Source organism: Diadema antillarum, unplaced genomic scaffold, assembly GCF_040938485.1.
Source record: "Diadema antillarum isolate AM-2024a unplaced genomic scaffold, OU_Dant_1.0 seq00000586_RagTag, whole genome shotgun sequence".
NCBI classification, from domain to species: domain Eukaryota; kingdom Metazoa; phylum Echinodermata; class Echinoidea; order Diadematoida; family Diadematidae; genus Diadema; species Diadema antillarum.
The window spans coordinates 1,340,529-1,353,482 of record NW_027271520.1 but is presented as its reverse complement, the minus strand read 5'-3'; the positions used below and the strand labels follow the sequence as shown (position 1 = coordinate 1,353,482).

At 36.9% G+C, this 12,954-nt stretch overlaps 1 protein-coding gene across 1 annotated transcript in view; it reads left to right on the top strand.

The window, feature by feature from the left end:
- The window catches only part of LOC139735617 (uncharacterized), a 60,038-nt gene that overhangs the window by 24,455 nt on the left and 22,629 nt on the right, over positions 1-12,954 (top strand). Inside the window, exon 3 of the mRNA XM_071646373.1 lies at positions 10,461-10,673. Within this exon, the coding sequence (XP_071502474.1) occupies positions 10,461-10,673 (213 nt within the window). The remainder of the gene's footprint in view (positions 1-10,460; positions 10,674-12,954) is intronic.

Sequence of the window (12,954 nt, the reverse complement as noted above, 5' to 3'; positions counted from 1 at the left end):
AATCGGCAATAAATTTAGTGATTAAGTGGTCTTTCCATCATTCTGCAACTGAATTAAACATGGCATTTGACCAAAAAAGGGCTGAAACAAAAGAAGTATTTTATTGCATCTTGAGCGGGTGAAGCCTTGCTTGGTCCTGTTTTTTCTTCCATAACATTGTTGGTGCATGTTTTTATATTGATATGTTACAAAGGGGTTGATAGTATGATTAACAGGTTATTGAATTCATGATGTCTACAGTGTTGTGTGGAATGTTGTTAGCTGTTTGTGATCAGTTAGAATATGTGTGTGTGATTATCTTGTTAATCTAATCCTGATTAGAAATGCTTTTTAGAAATGCTGCTGCACACATGGATTTTTTTCTTTGGTAGTGGTGTTGAAACTCCTCTGTCTGTGGTCAGATTGGTCACTCCAGTGCAACACACTGGTCAAACTAGTTCCAAAAAGATGCAGCCTCCTCGTGGCCGCAGCCCAGTAGCCAACCACCGCCCACCTGGGTGGGCGGAGAACTCGTCGGTCGCTGGCGGAGTCTGGGCGGGAGACTGATCTCCCGCAGCCGGGCAGGTGAACGCACTAAGCATGAGGGGGGAGCTTTCCCCGGCGATGTGATCATTCAATTTGGCTGGCGACTGATGTAGCATCTCCAATGGATCGGGCTAATGTTGACTCGACTTAGCCGAGCAAATTGGCTCCTAAATCGCCCCAGATCAGGGCTAATTTTCACACAGTTTTGCGGGCCATAGCAGCTCCCTCTTACCCTCCCGATTTTGATTTTTTTTCTATCTCATTTTTTTTCTTCGTCTTTTGCTACCGGGCTTGCCATGATTCATTTTGAGCCGTGGATTGCTGAGACTGGAGTAGGGTGGGTGGGGTGGGGGGGGGGGGGAAGAGGAGGGGGAGGCATGATCTTGACTTTTGCGTGGATTAGCATACCAGGGAGTCACAAGGAGTTTGAAAGATGGGCGGCTGGATATTTTTGATCGATGGGCTTTGCTGTATGGCTCTACGGCAAGGTAACCATGATAGAAACAAACGAGAAAAAGAAGAAGTTTATAGAGGAGGAAAAAAAGAGAGACCACGGAGTAGATGAAGAAAAGAAAGAGCTGAAATTTTGCTGAGCGTAAGAGAGTACACTCTTGTAACGTGAACTTTAAAAGCAAGCTAGAATGGTGCATTGCGGGATGTAGCACCACGATGGACGGGGGAAGAATAGCTTGGATGGAGCTTGGAACTTTTTTGTTCTTTTACCAAAGTGCGCACAGTCATGCTTTACACTTATTCAAATGACCGTCCAAATGAAAATATATCGCGGGAATTTCGTCGTACAGATCCGCGCTCGATTTGCATTGTGCTGTACACCGCAAGAGCGAGGTCTCAACCGTCATACACGCCTTCCCCTCTGAATGGAATTGCCAGGGAATATTTTCAAGTGACCATCACAGCACTGTTGCATTGTAGCCAATTTGAAACGATCAGTGATGCAAGATTTTCTTCTCTTTCTCTCTCCCATATGCATACAGGCACTATTTAGGTCAACTAGATTTACAGATAAAAAAAATCGGGACAAATCTTGTGCAATAGTGATTTGGGGATATATATCTTTGAATGAATACAAAAAGGTATTAAGGTTTGCTGATATAACTGATATAGTTGAATATGATTATGATGAATATGGAGGAATAATCCTCATTTGATAAACAAAATACCCTGTGTATTGTAAGGCTGCCAATGAGTAATGTGTTGCCATATTAATCATGTTTTTGTTTACTTATGATATACAAAAGAAGAAATATGATTTTAGACAGCTAAATAAAAATAGGAACTTCAAACAAGCATCCTTTGTTTTAATACCATAGCATCAATTTTTTAAACCAGAACATATATCTTCCAAAGTTTGTATGTAAGTTTGTATGTATGCAAATGCAATCATCAGTGTGTTGTTGTTTTTCTTTGAGTGTGTTTATGTATAGAGGTTGACAACTATGGTATTTCCACTATTTGTATTCCATAGTTATTAGGTGTGAGGCAGTTAACATGGAGGATCATTGTGTATTATTGTTTAAGTCATAATTCCATGGGCATTTTTTTTGAATTTGTGAACAACTCCATGTTCAAGTTGCCCACAATAACAAACAAAGATATTGGAGTTGTATCCAACAATTCCCCCCCCCCCCCCAAAAAAAAATGTTACACCTTGTATTCCCTTTGATAATTCACCTGTATAGTCTTGAGGTGCCTCATCTTGGTCAGGTGCACTTGAGGTGAGGGAGACTCTTTCTCCCTCATTCCCCCCCCCCCCCTTCTTCTTTTCTGATTCCCCAAAATCCCTAAAATCCCCTCTTGGGTGTAGTATAGTGGGATGATCCTTTCGCTGTCTTGAAATGACAATGCTAATCTCTTTGTGGGAGCTAAGAAGTCTCTTTACTCTTCATTTCTCGCCTTCTATTCTTCTTCTCGCCGAATGATTGCATGAGTTGTGTGTACACTGCATGTCTCCATGCATCTTCTGTATTAAATCAGAAAATGTCTTTGCTTTCCCTCTTCAACTTCAGAGCTCCGAGGTATTTTTATAAGCCAGGTGTATGTCTGATCTGCTACAGGATTATCACCTTAACTGTGTTTGACCACTACCCCTCCCTGCCAAGATTCCTCTTTTCTACATTTCTCTCTCTCACCCTTTCTTTTCCAACTCAGTTCTTGTAAAATTCCATGCCGCACTGGACAAGTGGATTTTATCCGTTGCAGCATTATTTCGTACAGAATTTTTTTGTTTGTTTGTTTAGCTTCAAAGTCACACATCCAAAATCAACTTTTTTTTTTCATTTTAGAACCAATGCGAAACCCATAGATTCTTGTGCCTGGACATACAAGAATCATTATTAACTCTCGTGATGCACTTTGTAATGCAAATTCAGTTGGACTCTTTAAAGGACAAGTTCACCTTCATAAACATAACGATTGAGAGAATGCAACAATATTAGTAGAACACATCAGTGAAAGTTTGAGGAAAATTGGACAATCGATGCAAAAGTTATGAATTTTTAAAATTTTTGTTTTGGAACCGCTGGATGAGGAGACTACTACAGCTTGTGAGTCATGTGCGTACAACAGTATAAAGAAAATATAAAGAAAATTCAACATATTTTCACTTTTTTCGCATAATAAAAGAGCACTTGACTTGCCTCTTTCTAAATGCAGGGGGAATAATATTACCCATAACATTTGTCGGTAACGAGTCGGGGGAATGTGTACTTTTTTCATAAGATGAAATTTTGTGAAATTCTCTTTATATTTTCCTTATATTGTTGTACGCATGTGACATCTAAGTTTTTCACACACTGCAGTAGTCTTTTCATCCAGCGGTTACTGCACAAAAACTTCAAAAATTCATAACTTTTGAACGGATTGTCTGATTTTCCTCAAACTTTCACTGATGTGTTCTACTAATATTGTTACATTCTCTCAATCCTTATGTTTATGAAGGTGAACTTGTCCTTTAAAAAAGAAACTCTTTATATAGTTTGCCTTGTGCACTGTGTGTGTAAAGACAAATGTGAACATTTCATTGTACTAAAGAAACAGTAAAGTAAGCAGCAACTGCATATCTAAATGGGTAATTCCGTGAAGTTGAGGCACAAAGTGTGACATTTTAGCATAACTCAATACTAATTATGCTATACTTTATTGTTTATAGGCTTTACATTTGTATTTAGACCATACATTTTCCTGGAAATTTTGTGCCATTCAGACTTTAGAAAAAAAGGTGGCTTCAAAACTTATTGCTTGCCCCATTCAGGCAAGCATTTCTTTCTCATTTTTCCAAAACACTTGCTCGGCTTTGATTTTCACTTGCCCCGGGCAATTGGGCAAGTGCTTATATGTAGCACCCTGCTCTTTAGTGAGAGTGGTACAGATGAGGGGCATGGCATGATGCAGGATGTGAGAGAGTCCAGCAGAGTGTCTGCAAGCTAGACTAGGACCATGCCGCATGATGCTCCAATATTGTATGCATTGTGAAGTCGCAGCAGTGATATACTGGGTATTGATGTAATCCACTCCGCTCCCCAGGTTCCTCTCATCTCTCTCCCGATTCCCTTAACTCCCTCACCCCCCCCCCCCTTCCTCCCTTTGCACTCTCCCTTCCCCCCTCTTTCTTGTCTTCTTACTCTCTCCCTCTCTCTCTATCTCACTGAGCTGGATGATGTGACAAATTCCCATCTCTCTAGCTCTCCAAATGCCCACTCAGATTTGTAATCTCTTAAATCAGAAAATCCTATTGAAATGGACGACCAGAAAGAGTAGTGGTTAGTAGCGAAAGGAGAGAGAGAGAAGGGGGGGGGGTATGGGGACGGGAGAGGACAATAAGAAAGATTAAACAGAGAGAACAAACGCTGTGGTACAGATCCACGTGCCCCGGCTGGGCGCTCCTCGTGGAATGAAAAGCTGCGATTTTTACGTCATTACTCTTCTTTTCAGCGCCATTCAGCGCAGCCTGTAATGCACTTTGCTGGCATTAGTTTCTATTGTTGGCACTATTTCTGAGCTAAACTGACAGATTTCTCTTCTTCTTTTTTTCCAAATTCTTTTTTTTTTTGGTGGCATTTTTTGGTAACATCCTTTATCTCTGAGAGCAGATTTATCTTTTTGTTCTGTTCAGCCTCTCTCATTCTTTGTGCGACTTTGATTTCGAAAGCTCTTGTGAGTTGGAACAATGGCATCGTTGTGAGAGGCTAAATGCTAAGTGTAAGATGACAGTGTTAGTGAGCTAACGATTAAAAGATGAGTATGAAACATCTCCTGTGCAAGTAAGCTTCCTTGTAGCTTAAGGAAAGCTCTTGTATCTTTAAGCTCTTGCAAGGACCAAGCTCTTTGTCTCATTCTGCATATTCAGCATGCCTTGTTCAAAGTATCTTTCAAATATTTAGACTATGAAGACATTTGTTGGAATTGACAAGGTGACTGAAATTCACAGAAGGAAACATTCCTGTGTCCAATAAATTGCGCCTTTACAATTTTACATTCAACGTGGATGCACCTTTAACAAAAGCACTTTGATATGATGTCATCTTTACAATTAAGGCATATTTGCATATATTAGATCATGAAGAATTTGAACATCTCAGATCTGGGTACCATTCATTATATTAAACCTTGTGGTATCATTCAAGGACTGGAGAGCATGTGATATTGTAGCTGCTGCTATAATTGCTGTCTGAATTATTCTACTGTTTATCGCCCTTGATGATATATGAAAATGATAGTTATGGTGATGATAAAGATAGTAATAATGATAATGATTATGATTATAATAATAATAATAATTAAAATGATAATAATAATAATGATAGTAGTAGTAGAAGTAGTAGTGTTGTAGTATAGACTTAGAACTACTAGTGACAATGGTGTTGATGATGATGATTATAGTTATGATATTAAAAGTAATGATGATAATTGTTGTTATCATTATAATAATAATAGTAATTTGATACGAAGACTAAGAAGAAGAAGGATCAAGGAGGTGGATAACAATGATATTGATCATAATAATGGTTTCTGAAACAATATCTTTCAGCCATTATATGATGCTCCAAGCCCCTTTAACCCATTGAGGACGGACTGATTTTGCTACAACACACATTTCCCATAGACATCTGCCCGAGTATACTCAGGACTCATCTTCAATGGGTTAATGTAATGTTCATTACCTATGCCGCCGGCCTCAAACCTGTACCACCCACAGCATAAACTTAAAGGACAATTTCACCTTCATAAACATAAGGATTGAGAAAATGCAACAATATTAGTAGAACACATCAGTGAAAGTTTGAGGAAAATTGGACAATCGATGCAAAAGTTATGAATTTTTTAAATTTTTGTGTTGGAACCGCTGGATGAGGAGACTACTACAGCTTGTGAGTCATATGCGTACAACAGTATAAAGAAAATATAAAAGAAAATTCAACATATTTTCACTTTTTTCGCATAATAAAAGAGCAATTGACTTGCCTCTTTCTAAAGGCAGGGGAATAATATTACCCATAACATTTATCGGTAACGAGTCAGGGGAATGTGTACTTTTTTCAAAAGATGGAATTTTGTGAAATTCTCTTTATATTTTCCTTATATTGTTGTACGCATGTGACATCTAAGTTATTCATACACTGCAGTAGTCTTCTCATCCAGCGGGTACTGCACAAAAACTTCAAAAATTCATAACTTTTGAACGGATTGTTTGATTTTCCTCAAACTTTCAATGATGTGTTCTACTAATATTGCTACATTCTCTCAATCCTTATGTTTATGAAGGTGAACTTGTCCTTTAAAGCAAGATAGTCTGTATGCTTTGTTGTAGGAATAAAGAAATGTCTGCCCAGAGACACTATAGATGCTGAATGTCAGAGCTATTGTCAAATTGCTCAAATCCCTACTTTGTCAGGTCAAATTTCCGATATAAAGAAGGAAAAAGAAATGAATTATAATGAGATATAAAATCAGCAGAGAAGAAAATGCATTTCAGGGTCTCTGTTCTTTCCAGGCATAACACTGGCAAAACCTTTGGTAATTACAATGTATGCGCTGGTGTGGATGGTGGAAAAAGAATGATTAATACACTGTAAAACCAGAAATTTTGGCCTGCATTTTAATTTGCACAAATTTTGTGAGAGCCAAGATTCGCAAAATCAAAATGCACCCAAAAGTTCTTATCTACATTATAATGCATGGGATGCCAATGCCAATGCAGGAAAAATTTGTGTTATGAAAAAGGCCGTCGGCTCCAATTCGTAAAAATTTCATGTCGCAAATATTTTTTGGTTTGCAGTAATAGTGTATGTTGTGCAAATGGTCAGACTATTCGCACACTGCTTTATGTTACACTTGCCTATGGTTTGTGAGCTTTTACATGAGGAAATAAGCCTGCTAGATGTACTTCAGCCATTTCTAGCCAGCTGCCCAGATGTGCAGGGCAGTGTGTTTTCATCTCCCCTTACCTTTTTTTTAACCTTTTATTTCCTGTAGAAATATTCCAGCAAAGAATCTTAATCCCCTCCTTCAAAGTTCAGTCCTCTCTCAAGCTTATCCTCTCCCCAGTGGGATAATCCAAGCTTTCTCTCCCCCCCCCACCTTTTTTTCCCCCTTCTTTTTGTCCAGTTTTCTAGATGGAATGCAGATAAAACACAACCGCTCCTTTGTCAGCAGTAGCATGGATGGAAAAAGTGTATTTTCAGGGGTTTTCCTTTCAAGGGTTTGTTCACTGACAATGCCAATGATGCTCCTTAGTATGAGAGCTCGGTTCACCAGGAAAAAGATTAGCCGTCAGATAACGGGAACAGTTCACCATCGCTTGTACCAATCCAGTGCGAGTCCTAGAAAATTATGAGCAAAAAAAAAAAAAAAAGAGAAATGGTCATAAACACAGAAAATGTACATATTTCCTTCCCTCTCATTCCTCGGCTTGTTGTACCATCTGATTGTGCAGCTCATACTGCATGTGTGGTTATGAATGTGTTAGTCATATTTCATTTCTACCAAGTACAGGGGATGTTAGCTGCAGATATTGAATATCATATCATCTTCTTGAAAGTGGCAGATCTGAATTTAACAGCATATATACAGCATTTCATGAGACTGGAAAAAAGAAAGATTATGAAAAATCAAGTTGAATTATTCAGGTTTCTTTTTTTTTCTTTAAAATTCACAATTTTGTTTTAAAAATGCCTTTTGACTTTGCACTGACCTAATTAATTAAACTAATTTTTTCCTAATCTTTCTTTTTCCAGTCCTATGTAATCTCCCAGAATATATTTCCAATGGATGAATCAGTTGTGAAATTAGTAATTTCGAGGCTTTTTAGAATTCTGCACCTGAAATAAACATTTGCAGATTTGATCACTAAACTTCTTTAAAATCTACCTTTAAATAATAAAACATGAACAATGAATAGTAACAAGAAAGCTTTGATTTTAAATAAATGTACAGGGCATCAAATCTTGTATAATGTTCACCTGAGCAACCATGTACCTATTATGATTTTATAGGCTTTAACATTGACATACAAAACACTCATTCACAAATACATACATACTGTACATATGTGACTGTGCATCACAGAACGAATAAAAAGTCGCTCACACTGATTTTGTGTGAGGACTGAAAGTAGGTGAAATGGGTCAACCTAGCCAGTCCTGACTTTTTCATATTTTCTGAAAGAGCAAGTCTTCTTTTACATTATGCTAAAATTCGGGGTCATAAAACAGGCGGGAAAGTGTGTTTTTTTAGCAGTTTATCTCTAACACTTTTGGGTAGAATAGTGTGATTAGGTATGTCTTTAGAGTCCCTTTTTCATTTCTGAAAAACCTTGTACACACTCTTCACTTTCAACTCTAAAAACTTTTGAAAGGATAGTGCTACTGCTTTGAAAGTTGACAATAATTATGGACAGAATGTGTTAATGAGGCATGCTTAATTTCAGTTTAATCTGATATCCCTTCATTGTTGTTACTCGGGTGGTTTACTTCCTGTTTTTTTTTTTTTTTTTTTTTGTCCCTTTCATCGCACAGCCAGCACGGTTTGGTAAAGATTAAAGGGTGTATACTGGTCGAGGTGTAGATTTAGTTTTTAACATTTTGCGAGATATTCAGAAACCATTGTATGAGATGTCAAAGAGCATGCAGTTTTAAAGGGGTATCTAAAGTTTATTCGATGAAAATCGGTTTTGAAATGGCTGAGATATCCAAAAACAAGGTGAAACAAAGAGATCCTAATAAAGTTGTGGCATGTCGCCTTTTATTATTAACACTTTTTTGGATATCTCAGCCATCTGAAAACCAAATTTCATCAAATAAACATTGAATCCTTCTTAAAATTACATGCTCTTACATATTTCATAAGAGGCTTTTCATTATCTCACTTAGGAATGTTCAAAACATGAATTCCTACCTCAACCAATACTGTACAGTCCCTTTAAAAGCTTGAATAGACACTGTACTTCAGAGCCTCTTTTCTCAGTTCACACTTTTCCTGAGTTTGTGCTTTCTTTCCAATATTTAGATAGGTTAGGAGAGTCCATTTGATTTGAGTTATACATCATATTAAAGCTTAAATTCTGCTCTTTCAGAATATGGTCTTAAATAAAAAATCATGTCTGGCGACTTTTTGTTTGTTTTGTGGTGCAGGGTCACATATTAATGAAGAATTTGAATGCAGAAACAGATGAAAACCATTTCCAAAGTTTTTAAAGTAAGGTCATGACATAGAAAAAAAAAAAACAAGTCTTTTCAAATGATACTGCACAAGAAAATGTTTTTGGAGATATTGGAGAGTATACAATATATTGTATACTTTTTGTTTTGTAAAAAGCATGTGAACAAAACAAATATCCATGATATGGACAATAAAAGACTAAAATGAAATGATGGAATCCCATTTTCTTTGCTCAATTTTCCACAAATAGAAAATTAAAATCATCACATATGATATAATCATTTTCTTTGTTTTTCAGCAGATTCAATTTTGAATTTCTCAAGGGAATGAAAATGGATTATACCAATGTGTGCATTTAAATACTCATCAATGTGTGTTTATTGTATGCATTTATGCAACTGTGTCCGAGTGAAAATCCACCTAGTATGATTTATCTCAAGATTACTGTATGCGTCTCCTTCAATACGTAAAAACATCTGTTTTGTTTGGATTATTTCAAACGTTGTAATGAAATTCACTCAAAAAACACACGGCATCAATTTAATATTTATCCATTTTGTTTCCGAACAACTCGTGCCCAAAAACAGTCGATAAGGTTTCATGGATCTCATATTTGGAAGTCCGGAATTCTGGAAAATCTTAAAAAGCTGTCTCTGAACAATTTCAAGAAAAAATTTCGATATGCTCTTGCCTTCTCCTCATTTTAGTCAAAATAGGAAATTTGAATTACATTTTTTTTTATTATGTATTTTACATGAGCTGCAATTGGTAATGTCTTCTCGTACTATTTACACATATTTTTGAAGTCTCGTTCTATACCTCGTTCTGTTTTGTTTGCTTTGCTTCAGGTGGTGTTGTTTGTTTTGTTTTGTTTTGTCCTCTGTCTTAGTATGTTATATTCTCTCCATGATCCCTTGATGTTATTGGTAATTTTTGTTCATTTCAGTTTTGTGCTTGTTTTAATATGTTTCATTCTCTCTGTGCTCCTTTTATCATTTGGTATTTTAATGTTTAAATTGCAATATGTGTATGATTCGTTTTCAAGGGTACATTCTATTTTAACAAGCCTCTGGCTTTCTCAGAACTGTACCTGCTACATTTTGTAAACATTTTATATCGAAACGATTTTTATTACTGAATAAATGTATGAATTGAATTGTGCTCCCGATGATGCTAATCTTTTTGTTCATGTTTTCCATCTTCTCTTCTCTCTATCTCTTTCTCTCTTGTGTTCCTCTTCTCTGTCTGTCCGTGAGCAGACGGCAAGAAGTTGCCCGTGCATTGCGTCGTCGAGCTGCTGGACACGTTGCCAGGGCTACCGAGCGAGGACAGCGAGGGAAAGAGGAAGAAGGAGGAGGAGGAGAAGAAGGAGGGATACGCCATCGTCCCGTCATCGTTACAACTCAGAGACCTGGTCAGGGTGGCACTGTCGAAGCTCGACTATCCTCCAGAGAAAGCGAGAAATGCGACAGGTAAAAAAAGTTCGCACAGAAATCACGAGAAAAAACGTGTTTGTGTATTTGTATTCCCCAATGAACAGAGTCGAAGAAATCATAGAGAAAAATTCAACTTTCGGCAATATGGGACTAAGACAAAACACAACGAGGAAGTTCTAGAAGTTTGTCAATTTTTGACTGAGTGAGAGAAGTCACATATATAGATAGATTTATATAGATAGATATTATTAGATACATGTACATATAGATACATTTTGATCTATGTGTTTATATTTGATATTCAATATGTCCTGTCAAAAAATATATATGATGTTCCATAAGATTGACTGAGTCATTTGCATATAATTAGAAGGAACTGTGACATAAGCAGTATTTTTTAGCATAGTATCTGTACCTTCCGATCTGCTACACCATGGAAAACAAGATGGCTGTTGGAAATATATACATCATATGATATATGTGTATGAAGCACATGGCGCAGCGAGTCCAACTTGATACTTGGGAGGTCAAAAACTTATCAGCGTATCTCACTCAATTTTTTTTTCCCCTCGTGTGTGTGAAACTGAATGTGGGCTGAAATTTCACTCTGGAGGGGAGCAACTTCCTGTTCTGTGTGGTATCATCTTCATTTCATTCCATAGTTTAAGGGGACTCATCCTTTGCTCATTATCAGACAAAAATATGTATATATGTAGATATAAATATGAAGAGTTTCATCGCTAAATGGGCTAAGCGCCATTTTTTTTTACAGATATTAAAGTGAAAAGTGCATCATCATCACATAGAGCAGAATAAAACCTATCACGCATGGTGTTACTGCAAACCTCTCTCCTTCATTTACTTCATCATGCAAACCTTCAAGCAACACATAAAACCTATGCTAGTGATCCTTCACTTGTAACATACAAACGTAGCAAGAAATATTCTTGGAGTTATGATTAACAACATCCCATCTCTTTCTCTATATTTTCTTAGTTTTTTAACAGCTTTAATCACAAGTATCTCGACTTCACAAGAGAATGTAGTTGCTCATTCTGTGGTAAAACTTTTCAAGAAATATATTTATCTTCTTTTGTTCACCACACACGTATTAAAAGGGTTGTCTGCTGCAGAGGGTAATACTAACATTGGCTTATCTCTTGCAGGCTACTCCTCAGCTTGTCTACCATACCTTTCTTCCCTTTGTTGTCATTTTTCTTTTTTTTTTCTGTATTCAGTGTTTGACAAAAATCCCAAAGGATGGAAAGCAACAAGTTGATAATGGTGATGATACTGACAATTAATGGTTTTCGTCATTAGCTCACAAATTTCACCCTCTCAAACTTGTGCAAACGGACGTGAGACAAACGGAAATTCCATTTTCACAGGTAAAAATGGGATGTATCAAAGCTTTGACCTTATTCTGTCTCTTTATGAGAATACTACATCCCCATGTTACCTTAGATACAGTATTCAGAGTTGTGGATTTATGATTATCATTATTTTTACTGATATATTGAATATCAGTAGCACACATTGTATTATCATTGTCGGTATCATTATCAGTCAAACTATTTTTCTCTTCAATAAAACTTTTGTCGGAGTTTTAATAATGAAGTGGTATTTACACACAACATACAACAGCCATTGCATGTGGCCACACTATAGCCTCGATCTGTAGGACACCAAGCGTTCAAAGTCTTTACAAGTTTCTCATCCTTGTTAAAGGGACTGTACACTTTTGGTTGAGGTGGGGATTCAGGTTTATAACATTCCTAAGTGAGATAATGAGAAACGTCTTATGAAATATGAAAGAGCATGCAATTTTAAGAAGGATTCAACGTTTATTTGATGAAAATTGGTTTTCAAACGGCTGAGATATCGAAAAAAAAATGATAATAATAAAAGGCGACAGGCCACGCCTTTTATTAGGATCTCTTTGTTTCACCTTGTTTTTGGATATCTCAGCCATTTCAAAACCGATTTTCATCAAATAAACTTTTGATATCCCTTAGAATTGCATGCTCTTTGACATCTCATAGAGTGGTTTTTGAATATCTCGCAAAACATTAAAAGCTAAGTCCTAACCTCAACCAGAACTGTACAGTCCCTTTAAGCCTTCTTTGAGGCCAAGAGTGGGGAAGGGATAAAAACTTTCAGTAGTCCTCAAAGCCAATATTTGGATGCACATAATTTGATCTCGAAAGTTCAGGGGGAAGCGGCCCCTTGTTGTGTAACTGTCTCTAATTCCATTATTTTCATTTTGAGAAACAAATGAATAGATTACTCTTCATTGTACAATTTGAGAGGGATGTTG